The following is a 15940-nucleotide window of genomic DNA, read 5'->3' on the forward strand; positions in this document are numbered from 1 at the left end:
ACAAGCAAATCAAGCTGTTATCATTGATTGGTTCTGAAGGGTCCAGTAGATCCAACACAAGCCTCAGGTTGTTTGTGTCTGGGACATGAAGCCTGATTGAGATTCATCAATAATAGACTGAGGGTTTGTTTCATTCTTCTGGCCAAATCCAAACTTTCCAGTCATTGTTCAGTCAGCAAATAGGTCTCCAGTGTCATGGGTAACTTGTCTTTGCCAGCCTTTGGGATCAGAGTAATAAGGCCTTGTGTTAAAGTAGGAGGCAATTCTCCACCATCAATACTTTCTGAAAAGAGCCTGAGAATAAAGGGACTCACATCTTTGACACATTTCTCATAAAGCTACTTGACAGCCCATCACTACCTGCTGATTGGTTGTTTTAAGGCTTCAAATATCCTCTTCTACTTCCTGTAGCGTGAGGTTAGCATCACACATTTTGTTCTCAGATCAACTTCACAATGTTTCATGGAGTCAATCAGAAAGAAGCTTTTCATGGGTCTTCAGAGGAGTAGAGGTTGTTGTAGGAACTGGAACCAAATGAACCAAGAGTTTTATGATCTGATACAATCTTGTCATGAACTTTAAGTGAGTCTAAGTCTCATGAAGTTTAGATTGTTCTGAACCAAAACAGTAGGAAGAACACTGCTCCCCTTCCTCCAACCATCTGGCTCCAGACCTGACAAACGCGCCTCCAGCTTCTGTTTCTATATTTCATCCAGTTTAGTTTGACCTTCACTAAGGAGAGAAAGGTCATCCTCATGAAGGTCATCATGGCTGATCCTGGATAAAGAAGCTGTCTGAGAGCAAAGACTTTCTTCCTCTTGCCTTCTCTTTTCTGCAAGGTTCCTGCTGAAGGATCTGCTGGATTTTCCTCTGTCATATTTGAACAGTTCCCAAAAAGGACTAAAGGAGTTTTGTCTCCAGGCTTTTCCTCCCAGCGGGATTTAATCAGGGATCTGATGCTTTCAGTAATCCTCATATGAGAGAAGACTGTTGTTCCTCTTCCAACAGACGGCTCTAGGAATGCCGGCGTCCAGAGCCAAAGGCTTAACGGGATTATTTCACGGTCAGAGAAAGGAGCAGGGTGCGTATCAATATTAACAGCAGCAGAACCGACTGGCTTTGATACCAGCCAAAAGTCAATACGGACTTTTTAGAAAGGTCTTTGGTAGGGAGGAAAAGATCCGGTTTATTGCTGCCGATTCCGATACCGATCACCATGAGGCCCATATATGCTGATCGCCTGGATCCACTGATTATTTTTCATCTTAGTTAGAAATGATACTATGTGATGTGGCAAAATTAAAAATGGATCTGCTTATAAATTCACCTCATTAATGTAAACATGCAACAAACTTGCAGGAACAAAACAGCAGCACTGAGTCAAAAGAAGTGAAAAACCTGCACCAGTTCAACAACATGAACAGTAAAGTTCTCTGTAGCATAAATTATACATGAGCCAATAATCTCACAGCATTATTATATCAAATAATGTCCAGTAAAACAGGGAAACGTTCATTCAAAGTGAAAATGCAGGTTGGATCAAACTCAACAATCCAAAGTTAATGAATCAAAACTTCCTGAGAGCAGCTAATGATTAATGCAGGTTCTGATTGGCTTTGAATTTTTTTCTCCAAAGAGAAAAATGTTCTGCAAGTTCTGAGTTTCAGGTAGAAGTTCTGAATGAAACAAAAATATTAAGATTTCCCACTTTATGCTTCAAAGCATTGACCTCTGACCTTCATGGGATGGGGATGTTTTACTTTAATTAGGACTTTCTGAAAGGCAGAGTTGATGAAAAAATCTTTTAATGCAAATATTTCAATTTGAACAGGAAAAAAACAGAATGAGCAGCAAATGAACCAGTGGCGGAGCCAGAGGGGTGGCCAGGGTGGCACTTGCCACCCCCAACAGACCCTGGCCACCCCTACTGCCACCCCACTGGAAATGGTCATTTTAAAATATAATACTTATGAGATCGGGAAATTTGCCAGGAAAACTGTAATTTCCGACTGTCCCTGAAGGCAGCTCGATGCCCGACGCTGTTGATTGGTTAAACTGACATGTGGTTCCTGCTTGATCCAAAACACATCCGCGGCTTTAGAGTTACACCGTCCAGGAGTTGCAGGTATTTACAACATTTTACCGCTCAGCAGTAACCGCTGTTACCTTCCTAATGAGAGGCGGCACTTGTCCTACATTTCTAAAAAGAAAAAATGGTTGTGCACCGCTGCGTAGTGCCTCATTTATTATATTAGCCATGCTAGTGCTGATAGGTCGTGTTTTAGACAGATTCTTTTAACATATGTTTTAGTGACATGCTGCCCTCTAATGTTTTATATCTCCCAGTTCTTGCTTGAATGTGTGGAAAGAATATGAGAAAAACCATTAAGTTTTATAATGACTGAAATATAAGTAGGCTATGTCATATGAAAGCTTTGAATTATAACCTAACTAGTTATATTAATTAATTTTAATTAATGTATTTTTAATTTACTATTATTTTAGTTAGCTACAGAAAACTAAAAACTAGTTTAAATAATAGTTAAAATAGTGTTGTCTCTGCCAAACAGTCATGGAGTCTAAATACCAGGCTCTTATTTTGTGTAGAGCCCAAATGAAGAGAAAAGGGAAAATCTCCCAGTTCTTCTTAAAGAGGCAAAAACCAGGGCCAGACCAGGACCAGACAGAACCCTGCAGCAGCGACCAGGACCAGACAGAACCCTGCAGCAGTGACCAGGACCAGACAGAACCCTGCAGCAGTGACCAGGACCAGACAGAACCCTGCAGCAGTGACCAGGACCAGACAGAACCCTGCAGCAGTGACCAGGACCAGACAGAACCCTGCAGCAGTGACCAGGACCAGACAGAACCCTGCAGCAGTGACCAGAACCAGACAGAACCCTGCAGCAGTGACCAGAACCAGACAGAACCCTGCAGCAGTGACCAACCTGGAGAATCCAGCCAGGAGACTCCAGGCCCAAGTGTATCACCAGCGGGTTAGAGGCTGTGACAGAGAGTTATTAAGTATTAAAATCCAATAAGCCTAATTCTAAAGGTTGGTGTAACAACTTTAGAAAATATGCTTTTATTTATTTTTATTATAATGTTTGAAATTCCACCAAATCCTGATTAATTCTGAAGAATCTTATTTTCCTATTACATTTTAAGAATTGTATTAGTTTACTTATTCTGATAAGCACCAGTATCTGTACTGTCACTTTAAGAGAGCATCTTATGACATCAGTACTGTACTACCTTCAGTTGGCGCTAGGCTGCCTGAGAAAAGGTAGGAAATTTTCTTTGCTTTTGGTTGAGCTCGCATTTTATAAAATATTTGAAATAATTGTATGTACATGCAGCTGTGAATGTCTATTTGTTTTAATACAAACAGAGGAGCATTCTTTTGGACGAGTTAAGAACATTTTACTTAAATGTTAGGGCAGATATTGTTATTAGTTATTAGTTAGTCACAGGGTTTCTTCATGTGCTTATCTGCTAGGGGATAGCAGATAAGCTATCCATTCTTCCTGTGAATGGAAGACCTTAGATGCATGTTAAAGGACATTTTTATTTCTTTTTGTCCAGGCCTCTGCCAGTAACCTGCATTAAAGAACAACCAGCAACTCCTGTGGTCCGACTCCCTTCTTCAATTCAACACAACGCAGAACATATCAAGGTTAACCAGTTGTATAAGACTAGGTTCCCAGAAAAGAACTCTGTTAGTATACACCGGTTACATTAGCATGATGCTTTTTGCATTTTTTATTGTGTCTGTTTATGCATTTCCAATTAAGTTCCAGAGAGAGATGAGGGTGATACAGATTCAGAGTCAGACTCTGGGGAGGAAGACAGTGAAGCAGAAGGAAATGGCACTGAACTGCCCCCACCCAGCACAACCTATTGCACACCAGAAGCACCAGTTTATTTATTTATTGATTTATTGTTGAGAATTTGTTTTTGGTCATATTCTGGGCTCTGAGTTTACATTTACATGTTCACTGTTCCATAGTGCCGTTTAACGTCTTGTTTGGTCATGGCAAATCTTAGTTAAATAAACCATTTTAATTTGAGTGAGAGAAAATATTTGTTTCCTTTCGTTCATCATTTGTATATGGACCCCTCTGATAAAGCCTTGCTCACCCTTTGGCCACCCCTTGGAAAAAAGTCTAGCTCCGCCACTGAAATGAACCAATGCAGAATTTTTTTTAATTTAAAACACATGAAGAAAAACTGCAGCAAATTTACAAAAGAAGATTTAATATTCAAATCTGACATGTTGAGAAAAATAGGAGCCAAGAGAAACAGAAAATGATCAGATTGAGAAAAACTGATCAATATTTCAATGAAATCTGATGAATGAAAAAAATAAGAGAAACAAATTCTTGATATTCAGTGTGAAGCTTTGACTGGAAACAAACAGTAAAACATGAGAATCCTGGAATAATCCTGGAATAATCCCAGCTTCCACATTTAAAGGACTGGAAGAAGAAAAAGTTTCCAAGGACTCAATCAGAATCATTTCACCAAGAAATAGATTGTAGAGACTGAACTATCTGTTCAACAGTGAGAGAGTTTCTCTGACAGGAGGAAAAACTTTAGACTCTTTAGACTCAAATCAGCTCAGAAACACTGAAGAACCAGAATTGGACCAGCAGAGTCTAAATCCAGGAATCAGAGGTTCAGTGAATGTGGTTGAAGGTGTGGAGGAGGATCAGTGAGTCAGAGGAGACTCTGTAGAAGGACAGAATGCCAGCAGGACAGTCCACATACACTGCTACTCTGTTAGAGTCACAGGAGGAGGAGGAGAGACGAGTTTCTATATTATTGTGCCAGACAGAGTAACCATGACGATCAGAGCAGCTCAGACTCCAGGAATGATCATTATCCAAACTTAGAGTCTCTACTTCTTCCTTTCCTCATGATTCTTCTGTAACTCTGATATATAAACATATCCTCTCCACTCGACCTCCAGTAACAGCGACCAGTCAGACCAGTTCTACACAGCAGCTGATTCCAGTAATCAAATCTGTCTGGATGATCAGGATATGACTGAAGATCCTCAACACGTGTCACCTTCCTGTTGTCTTCAGTCAGTTTGAGGAATCTGCTCACTGTGTTTGTGTCGATGGTGAGTTTACAGGAATCTGATGGAGAGAACAAACACAATCCAGCTGCAGATATTGATCATTTATTGACACTTTGACTCCTGAATGAGTGATGTGACAGTTTGAAGATGGTTGAATGTGAGCTGCTTTGTTGTCATGAATCAGATGAAAAACACACTTACATTTCCTCAGACCTGGAGTCAAGAATCGGCCTCCAGCAGGCTCCACCCTGAAAGGAGGAGGGGGGTCAGACCATCAGTCTCTTTCAGCAGCAAACATGGACATTACATGTCTCTCAGACACACATTGTCCTCCACTGAGACAGAAACAGTCAAACATCTGGATTGCAAACTGCAGTGGATGTAGGAAGGACAGTTGGTGCTGCTGCAGCACAACTCATTTCTCCAAACAGGAAAAGCTCCAACAGAGAGGAGAAAGGAAATCCCTCAGTAACAACCTGAAGAAACTCACTGAAGCCTAAAAGGACATCAGGAAACTAAGGAAACATTTCTGGAAGCTCCACCTGATTTAAATCAGCATTAAAATACAATCAATCTAAACTCTGATCAACACCTGGATACCTGATCCATCCACACTCCCACACACAGATGAAGGAATGAAACACTAAACAGCCCTGCTGCTGAAAACCTGCTGTGGCCTCACTGTAATATCCAGAAATACAAACATTAAAAAGGAGAAGCTGCATCACATTCAACAAAGATTCAACAAGAATCAAAGATTGAAGCTGATAAACATTCAGCTTCAAACTAAATGTTTCCCAGCAGACTGACTAAAGACATTTCTCCCTCTTCCTCCTCTATCAGACCTTCTCTGCTCCTGCAGCAGGTTCCTCCATACCTGAGAGCTTCCAGTCTCCAGTGTGGATCCTTCAGTCCAGCCGACAGCAGCTTCACTCCTGAGTCTCCTGGATGATTGTAGCTCAGGTCCAACTCTTTCAGATGGGAGGGGTTGGAGGTCAGAGCTGAGGCCAGAGAAGCACAGCCTTCCTCTGAGACCAAACAGCCTGACAAGCTGCAGACACACAATTCATCACATGATGAGAAAATGAGAATATGGAGGTAGAAACCAAGGTCTGAACGGATGGATGGATGGATTTTTAACATGTGGAATAAATAATAAATCTGTAATCATGCTTCTTTTTGCACCTTAGATGCAGCAATTTGTCAAGAGCCCAGAGTTACCTGAGAGTTTCCAGGTTGCAGTTTGGACTCTTCAGTCCAGCAGAGAGAAGCTTCACTCCTGAATCCTGCAGGTTGTTGTTACTCAGGTCCAGTTTCTGAGACTGGAGGACTGGGAGCTGAGAACTGAGGACAGAGCTTCACAGCTTCTCTCTGAGAGGTTACAACCACTCAGTCTGAGGAGACAGGGAGGAAAATCTGTTATTCAGCAAATCACAAATACTTATCCCTTTTCTTTCCAGTCAAGAATGTTCTTCTTCAAAAGATTGAAAAGACTTTTTACTTCACATATTTTTATGTTGACTTTTACTGTGAACTGGGTTATTTGTAGATGGTCGTCCTGTCTTGAAGGTTGAACAACAGACAATAAGGAGGCAAGAGAAATATGACAATCCACTATGAACTAAATTAATCCAGTGTCAGTTAAACAGAAGTAGTCCAGTGGAAATCTAGGCTGAAGAAAAACTGGTTTGAGAGAAAACCTCAGCTTTAAGCAAAGCTTGGACTTCATCTTTCCTTTTTAACAGCTTGTATACACAGATGGAAAACTGAGCAATAACTGACAAAAGCTGTTCCTTTGAGCAACAAAATAATTATTCAGCTTCAAACTAAATGTCTACCAGAAGACTGACTAAAGACATTTCTCCCTCTTCCTCCTCTATCAGACCTTCTCTGCTCCTGCAGCAGGTTCCTCCATACCTGAGAGCTTCCAGTCTCCAGTGTGGATCCTTCAGTCCAGCCGACAGCAGCTTCACTCCTGAGTCTCCTGGATGATTGTAGCTCAGGTCCAACTCTTTCAGATGGGAGGGGTTGGAGGTCAGAGCTGAGGCCAGAGAAGCACAGCCTTCCTCTGAGACCAAACAGCCTGATAAGCTGCAGACACACAATTCATCACATGATGAGAGAATGAGAACATTGAGGTAGAGACCAAGGTCTGAACTGGTCATTTTAATGTGAGAAAAACTTCAATAAAATGTGCTTAACCTGTCAATAATATGAAATAGTAATAATGCTCTAATTTGTTTTTCTGCATTATAAAAATCAACATTTATCATTTAAGATCCACAGCATTCATTGATCCACAGCAGGTGGATCAATGTTGTTGGTTCAAGTTTAGCAGCAACAAGTTGAAGGAAAATGAAAGAATCAAACATTGAAGAAAAGGTAAAAATAAAACATTATAGGAGACTGTAGAGTAAGGACACATTTTACAATAGAGGAATAAATGCTGTACATTTAATAAAACAGCATAAACAGTTTGATAAATGTACAACTGAGTAGAGCAATTTATATATATATATATATATTATATATATATATATATATATATATATATATATATATATATATATATATAATATATATATATATATATATATATATATATATTTGTATGTTGAAACATCAATAGATTATTTAAAAGACACTTAAAATGACTGCATTAACAGCCAGGATGAAAATAATTAATGAGTTTTATGGCAGCAGTTCTGGTTAGAAAGTCTAACAACTTTATTTCTTACAAAGCTGGATATCAAGAGTCTTTGTTGCTCTGAGCGTTTCACTGGCCTGGTGGAGCAGATTTATTCCTATTGATATGTTTATAGTTGATACATTTAAAACCAGGAGAATGGACCAATAACACAGCTGGTGCCTCTACATGTTGCCTCCTGCTGTCACTGCTTGATCTCTGAAGCTTGGATCACCTGCACCTCTTTCCACTCAAACTGGACACAGTTTGTCAAATACATGGCCATACATCCCAGGTGGGTCGGGGGTCCAGACCCCCGCAGTCTTGGAATTGTCCCCCCAAATAAATTATGGGAAAACCTTTTTATTTAAGTAAGATCAAATAAAAATGCAATAGAAACAAATAACAAAGTAAATCTTCAATTCATCTAAGAAAAGAATAATAATTCATTTTAAGGTTCCCTCACCATTCTTAAAACAATGGTTCAGTCCAAAGTGTAGGAGGAGCAACAGCACAGGCTTCATTAGAGCCTCTGAAGTGAGGAGCTAGCTGCTAGCTGTGGCAAACAAAAAACCCCACTAAGTAAACACTTAAAGCAAGAGACATGCAACACATTTTATTTACTTTCACTGCTCAATAGGAAGAAACACACTGACAAAAATCAGATTGCAGTTAGTTCATTTCATTACTTTGGTTAAATTAATAAACTGCATTATTATGCCTTGAATAAAAAGTAGTGAAAATGGCTACATTGCTTTCATAGACTTAACTCCTTCTTCTGTCAAATGTGGCCAATATTTCAATTATGTTTAGTTCTCTAACTCTTACTTTAGTAAGAAGAGTTTGAAACTGGAGGGGCTGAGTGTTTCCACTAGCCGACAGCTCCTTATGTGAGCCGAGAGCAGAGGGGCTATTGAAGCTGATAGTAATACAACATAAAGAATGCCTTTATTTCTTATCATCTTCAATTTAGAGACTTTAAAACCACAAATAAAATGCGTAAATTTTTCTAGGAAACTTTGGTGCTCAGCCTTAAGTTCAGGTTATGATGCCTCCCAAATATTCAGTTTCTACATATTTATTGGTTCTCAGTTGTCTAGGATATGAAAAAAACATATCACAGTTCCACACTGGAACTCACTGAGTTCCTGAAGGCAACCCATTCTTTCACAAATGTTTGTGAAAACAGTCTACATGCCTTGGTGCTTACTTTCAAACACCTCTGGCAATGTAAGGTTTTGGAACACTTGTTTACGATTATTTGGATTGGTGGTCAAATACTTTTGGCAATCTCTGCCAGCAGCTAGTGGATAGAAATCATTAGGATAAAGAACATTTTACCTGAGAGCTTCCAGGTTGCAGTTTGGACTCTTCAGTCCAGCAGAAAGAAGTTTCACTCCTGAATCCTGCAGCTTGTTGTTACTCAGGTCCAGTTCTCTGAGACTGGAGGACTGGGAGCTGAGAACTGAGGACAGAGCTTCACAGCTTCTCTCTGAGAGGTTACAGCCACTCAGTCTGAGGAGACAGGGAGGAAAATATGTTATTAAACAATTCATAAAAATATGTTCTTTCAAATCAATTATGTTTTTATTGGAGAGAGAAGGAACTATCTTATTTTAAACAACCTTGCATTTATTGTAAACTGGTTCATTCTATAGTTGGACCTCCAGCATTAAAGGACTGAAAAATAGATAACACAGAGGTTGGAAAGTTTTATTAATCCAGTTTCACTATTAAAAGAGGAGGAGTTTTGCTGCTTCGATATGTAATACTATGTCCATCTATTTCTTTTTTGAGCAACTCAACAGTGGGACACTTTGAAGAGACAATGCACCAATATATAATCTCATAATTACCTCATATTTAGCAGCTTTATATCTATCATCAAACATGCATTAACAATCTGTCCTTACAGAGCTTTGTTGGAGGCTTTAACCACTGGCAGCAGCCTCAGAAGAACCTTCTCTGAAGCAGAGTATTTCTTCAGGTCAAACACATCCAGATCTTTTCCTGATGACACTAAGATGAAACCCAGAGCTGACCACTGAGCAGGAGACACTTTATCTGGGGAGAGAGTCCTGAACTCAGAGACTGTTGGATCTCCTCCACTAGAGAACGATCATTCAGTTCATTCAGACAGTGGAACAGATTGATGCTTTTTCTGCAGACACATTTTCACTGATCGTCTTCTTGATGTACTGAACTGTTTTCTGATTGGTCTGTGAGCTACTTCCTGTCTTTGTCACCAGACCTTGTAGGAGTCTCTGATTGGTCTGCAGTGAAAGTCCCAGGAGGAAGCGGAGGAACAAGTCCAGGTGTCCATTTGGACTCTGTAAGGCCTGGTCAACAGCTCTCTGATGGAGAGACTTTAGTTTAGGTAAATTAAATAATGAAGATTTCTTAGATGTTTGTTTTTCTTCCATCAGGTTGACACCAGAGTTGATGAAGGTCAGATGAACATGAAGAGCAGCCAGAAACTCCTGAACACTCAGATGGACGAAGCAGAACACCTTGTCCTGGTACAGACCTCTCTCCTCTTTAAAGATCTGTGTGAACACTCCTGAGTACACTGAGGCTGCTCTGATATCGATGCCACACTCTGTCAGGTCTGATTCATAGAAGATCAGGTTTCCTTTCTGCAGCTGATCAAAAGCCAGTTTTCCCAGAGACTTGATCATCTTCCTGCTCTCTGGACTCCAGTGTGGATCTGTTTCAGCTCCTCCATCATACTTGACTTTCTTCACTTTGGTCTGAACCACCAGGAAGTGGATGTACATCTCAGTCAGGGTTCTGGGCAGCTCTCCTCCCTCTCTGGTCTCCAACACATCCTCCAGAACTGCAGCAGTGATCCAGCAGAAGACTGGGATGTGGCACATGATGTGGAGGCTTTGTGATGTCTTCATGTGGGAGATGATCCTGCTGGCCTGGTCCTCATCTCTGAATCTCTTCCTGAAGTACTCCTCCTTCTGAGGGTCATTGAACCCTCTGACCTCTGTCACCATCCCAACACACTGAGGAGGGATCTGATTGGCTGCTGCAGGTCGTGTGGTTATCCAGAGGAGAGCAGAGGGAAGCAGTTTCCCCTGATGAGGTTTGTCAGCAGAACATCCACTAAGGTGGACTCTGTAGCATCAGTCAGGATCTCCTTGTTGTGGAAGTCCAGTGGAAGTCGACTCTCATCCAAGCCATCAAAGATGAACAGAACCTGAAAGTGTTCAAAGCTGCAGATTTCTTTGGTTTCACTAAAGAAATGATGAACAAGTTCCACCAAGCTGAACTTTTTCTCTTCAGCACATTCAGCTCTCTGAACGTGAATGGAAATATGAACTGGATGTTCTGGTGGGCTTTGTCTTCAGCCCAGTCCAGAGTGAACTTCTGTGTTAGGACTGTTTTCCCAATGCCAGCCACTCCCTTTGTCATCACTGTCCTGATTGGTTGATCTCTTCCAGGTGGGACTTTAAAGATGTCTTCTTGTCTGATTGTTGTTTCTGGTCTGTGTGGTTTCCTGGATGCTGTTTCAATCTGTCTGACCTCATGTTCATCATTGACCTCTCCAGTTCCTCCCTCGTGATGTAGAGCTCTGTGTAGATCTGGTTCAGAAGGGTTAGACTTCCTGCTTTAGCAGTTCCCTCAAACACAGACTGGAACTTTTTCTTCAGACCAGATTTAAGTTGATGTTGACAAACTGGAGCAAAAATTCCTAAATTAACACAATAACAAAAATCAGATATGAAAGAAAATTATCTTTTGAATTTAATTACATAACTTCACCAAATGTGTAATTTATCTATCATTTCAAATCTCTTTAGAAATCCTCTTACTGGTCTGCAGATGGTCAGCCAGCTTTTCCTGCTTCATCCTCCTCAGGAAGTTCAGTGTGATCTTCATCACTGCCTCTCTGATGCTCCTCCTCTGCTCTTCATCATCACCTTCCAACTCCTCATCATCTCTCTGACTCTCTGAATATTCTGGGTAATCTGGACTCAGAACCTTCTGGATCTTCTTCAGTTCTTTCTTCACAAAAGTAACAATGTTGTCCTCCAGCAGCTGGAACAGAATAATAGATGAAGGAAACATCAGAGTGAAATCATGGAGCCAAACACCAGATGGATGTTGGACAGACTGACAGTCCTCTGGTCTACAAAGTGCAGCATGAAGGTGACTTTGAACAGAACTAATGGAAAAGTATTTGTTGTTCATATACAGACCATAAATATGGAGTCCAGCTGTGTTTGATGCTGCTGGGCAGATGGACCCCTGGGAACCTCTGAGTTCTGCTGGTCCACTCTGTGGAGGAACCAGGAACAATTAGGAAGTCAGGAAATATTCATCCAGCAGTATTCACAGAGGAAATCACCAGGAGTTTCACATTAAAAGTCCTTAATATAGAAAAACAGAGCATCACATGAACATAATTCAAAGTTAGAAAGAGGAAGATGATCTACACTGATGAATACCAGTAACACCAGAATAATCCAGTAGCCATCTTAAAAAAGTTGGTGTTGAACTTGGACTTCAAACAGTCCAAACTGTCAGCAGATCTGATGCTGGTGGAGACAGTTTCCCAGAGCTTGGGGACAGTGGAAGTGAAGGCTCTGTCCACACAGGTCTTCAGGACAGTGTGGGACATCCATCAGGTTCTGATGACTAGATCTGAGGTGATGTGGACATGGAGGAGGTCTGAAATATGTGGGTGTTTCCATGTTGGATCTTCTCCTGGATGTTATAGAAAGGATTTTAAAATGGATCCTGTAGATCCCTGGAAGCCAGTGAGCTCACATTGTATCTGTCCACACAGAGACAATCAGAAGGTAAAGGACCATGAAGTGATATCTGGATGTGAGCAGTGAACCAGGTGATCTAAGTAGGTGTAAAGATTTAATGTTCCTGCTGATCCCATTAAGAACCAGCAGAACCTCTGATGGTCCACATCAGCTCAGTTTGGTTGAGTTCCAGCAGATCTCACCAACCACATCATGAAGCTTTCCTTCCCTGCTGAACTGCTCTCACAATGCACACAGGAACCAAGTCCTGATGGACCAGAATGGCTTTACCAGGTATTTCCCAGTGGAAATGTGATCCACTGTTAGTCTGACATGGAGCCAGGAAGCAACAGAACATCATCATCAACATCCAGATAAAGATATGAAGGTGTTTTCATGAGAACAGAGCAGCTGATTTCTGTAGATAATGGATCAAACCTCTGGAAAAATAACTGGAAACATCTGAGTTCTTACTGGTTCAGTTTCCAGAGTTACAGCAATTAGATACAGCTCACCTCTCTGATGGTGGAGATCCAGGAGATTTAAAGTGAATGATTGGACTCTTTGACCTGTCACTCTTAAAGGAGACACAGCTGGGTTCTGGTTCTAGTTCTGGTTTGCATCTCTGATGGATCCTGACAGAAACATGATGATTAAAACTTAATCAGCAAAGAGGAGCAGCAGCAGCTTCATCACCACGTCTGTTCTGGCCTGATATAGTGAACGCTGTGTGAAAAGGGCTGTGGACAGTTAGAGATGGTGACCTCACCTCTGACCTTTGCTCTGGCTCTCATCTTCCCCACACAGAGTGGTTTTAGAGGGAGGGACTCCCTCCTCTCTGTCCTCACCCTGATCCATGCTGCTGAATCCACATCAGCTCACACACACTTTCTAGCTTCACCTGCAGAGGAAACACACATCATTCATCTGCACATCAACTCTGATCATCCTTTACATCATTAGTGCTGGAAAAAGATCAGCTGCTGCTCCTCTGATTGGCTCTTCTTCTCTGCTTCATATCAGTGTCAGGTGAATGCAGTCAGACAGCAGAGAGGCAGAGGAAGCTGCCATCAGCTGCTGCACTTCTACTATCAGTCCACTAGATGGAGACATGGAGCAACATTTACATTCACTGATTCAACCTGAACAAGTCTTATAGTTCACAATTCGTAATTTATAGAAGTGGATTATTTGCTCAATTAAAGATGAACTATTTAATCATCTGAATCAAACCCATTTTAATAACATTTTATTTTGAAAGGAAGCAACAGGAAACTGTTGCTGACATTAATGGTGGAGACTAGAGTTCAGTACCAGGAATAAAAAAATGAGTCAGTTCTGAGAAGAAAACTGAAACATCAGCTGTTCATCATGTTGATTGATTCCAGTTCATCAATAATCTAATAATCCTGTAGATTAGCCTTCAAACAGCAGATATTAAAGACTCAGCTGAAATCAATAGTGAAACTTTTATACAAACATCAGAGATTAGAAACAATCAGGAAAAAGTTAAAGTGATGAAAAAGTTTGAGAAATAAACAAATCAAAACTTACAGTTTGTTCAAACGATCCAAAGAATTAAAGAAGAAAATTTAAACAACAACTGAGACCAACAAACAGGTGAAACTGAGCCACACCCAAACAGGTGAATCCAAACTGAAAGTAAATGTGATGGATGTGTATACTAATGATGTCACAGCTCACCTGACTTGTAGTTTTTTTCTTTCAGAGCAACAGAACCAGGAAGTTGAAGCTCTGAGGTGAAATCAGAGGCAGGTTTAAATTAAAATTAAAGCAGCAACAATCCTCCTTACAATAAATATGTCAAAAATGAAAGAAACAAATTAAAACTAATAGAAAATGATTTATTTAGAATGAATATTAAAACAATTGTACAAATGTATTATAATTTGTAGTATGACTTGCTTTACATTTTATTGTAACATATGATGGTGGTCTTGTGTATCTTCCCTTCCAGTGTTTGATCACAGAATGGATGACCTGAGTGAATTCCTGAGACAAAGAAATATTCCTGAGGAAACTATTGAGACCAGGCTGAGAGAGAAGGTACAAGCTAAAAAATGATCAGTATTTCAAAAACTACAGTTTTTTAAGGCATGTGTCCAGCAATGTTATGTAATTTAATTCAAATAATCTGCATGTAATTCTAGTTCCATCAGTTTTAAAATAAATTATTTGTTATTCTCCTTGTTTAGATTGATACCAGCGTCATCCAACTCATGACAGATGAAGAGCTAAAGAATGATTTGCCATCGTATGGAGACCGCATCGCCCTATTAGGATCCTGTAAAAGGAAGGAAAATGGCCCCCAAACAGTCGCAAAGCAAAACTGTTTGAGCGCCTGAAATCAAAGCTGGGTAAAAGGAAAACTGCTCATCAAGATGGTTGTGGTCTGGAAAAAGAAGAGCAATCTGAAACAAACATTAGGAAGAAAGCTCTGAAGTCAAAGAGACAAATAGAAACAGGCTGGCTGCTTTATGATGAAGACCAACAGGCTTTTAAACAAGTCAGAGCAAGAAGAGGTGGTGGAACAAGGAGGGTTTCAAAGGATGCTAAAAAAAAGTGAGATCATCCACAAAGCTGTTGGCATTTTCTTTCCAAATGGAAGAAATAGACGGGTCCAGAGCAGATTTTGAAATAGATCTGAAAGATTATCAGGAAGTGGCAGTTGATGACAAAATGACTGCTGGACAAATGTTTCATGTTACCAAACTGACTGTTGTCAGGTTTTACCTGACCATCCATAAAAAGAAGGCTGACCAGTCAGTCAGTCAAGATGAAGTTTTGCCTTCAGCATTTTTTCAGGATCAAGACAGTTCTGTGAGTCGGCCCTCCTCTTCCTCTGCTGTTAATGTTGCAATGACCAGCCAATCCACAATGTCCAAAGAAGGAACTCCTGACTTCCTATTTATTGGAATCAAAACTTCCTGAGAGCAGCTAATGATTAATGCTGGTTCTGGTTGGCTTTTGGATTTTTTCTCCAAAGAGAAAAATGTTCTGCAGGTTCTGAGTTTCAGGTAGAAGTTCTGAATGAAACAGAAAATATTAAGATATTCCCAATTTATGCTTCAAAGCATTGACCTCTGACCTTCAAGGGATTGGAATGTTTTACTATATTTAGGACTTTCTGAAAGGCAGAGTTGATGAAAAAAATCTTTTTAATGCAAATATTTAAATTTGAACAGGAAAAGAGCAGAATGAGCAGCAAATGAACCAAATGCAGAAAAAAAAATTACTTAAAACACATGAAGAAAAATAGCAGCAAATTTACAAAAGGAATATTTAATATTCAAATCTGACATGTTGAGAAAAATAGGAGCCGATAGAAACAGAAAATGATCAGAATGAGAAAAACTGATCGATGTTTCAATGAAATATGATGAA

The 15940-nt window shown here is 40.2% G+C and overlaps 1 protein-coding gene across 1 annotated transcript in view; it reads right to left on the minus strand.

Annotated features, from left to right (window-relative positions):
- LOC129366343 (NLR family CARD domain-containing protein 3-like) overlaps positions 1-15871 on the minus strand; it is a 74409-nt gene extending 58538 nt beyond the window's left edge. The window contains exons 1-4 of the mRNA XM_055040122.1: positions 14467-15871; positions 14240-14290; positions 13305-13436; positions 13051-13170 (exon numbers count right to left, since the gene is read on the minus strand). Of these exons, the coding sequence (XP_054896097.1) occupies positions 13051-13170; positions 13305-13393 (209 nt within the window). The 5' untranslated portion in view covers positions 13394-13436; positions 14240-14290; positions 14467-15871. The remainder of the gene's footprint in view (positions 1-13050; positions 13171-13304; positions 13437-14239; positions 14291-14466) is intronic.
- Positions 15872-15940: the final 69 nt, after the last annotated feature.

This window comes from Poeciliopsis prolifica, unplaced genomic scaffold, assembly GCF_027474105.1.
Source record: "Poeciliopsis prolifica strain line A6 unplaced genomic scaffold, Auburn_PproV2 SCAFFOLD015, whole genome shotgun sequence".
NCBI classification, from domain to species: domain Eukaryota; kingdom Metazoa; phylum Chordata; class Actinopteri; order Cyprinodontiformes; family Poeciliidae; genus Poeciliopsis; species Poeciliopsis prolifica.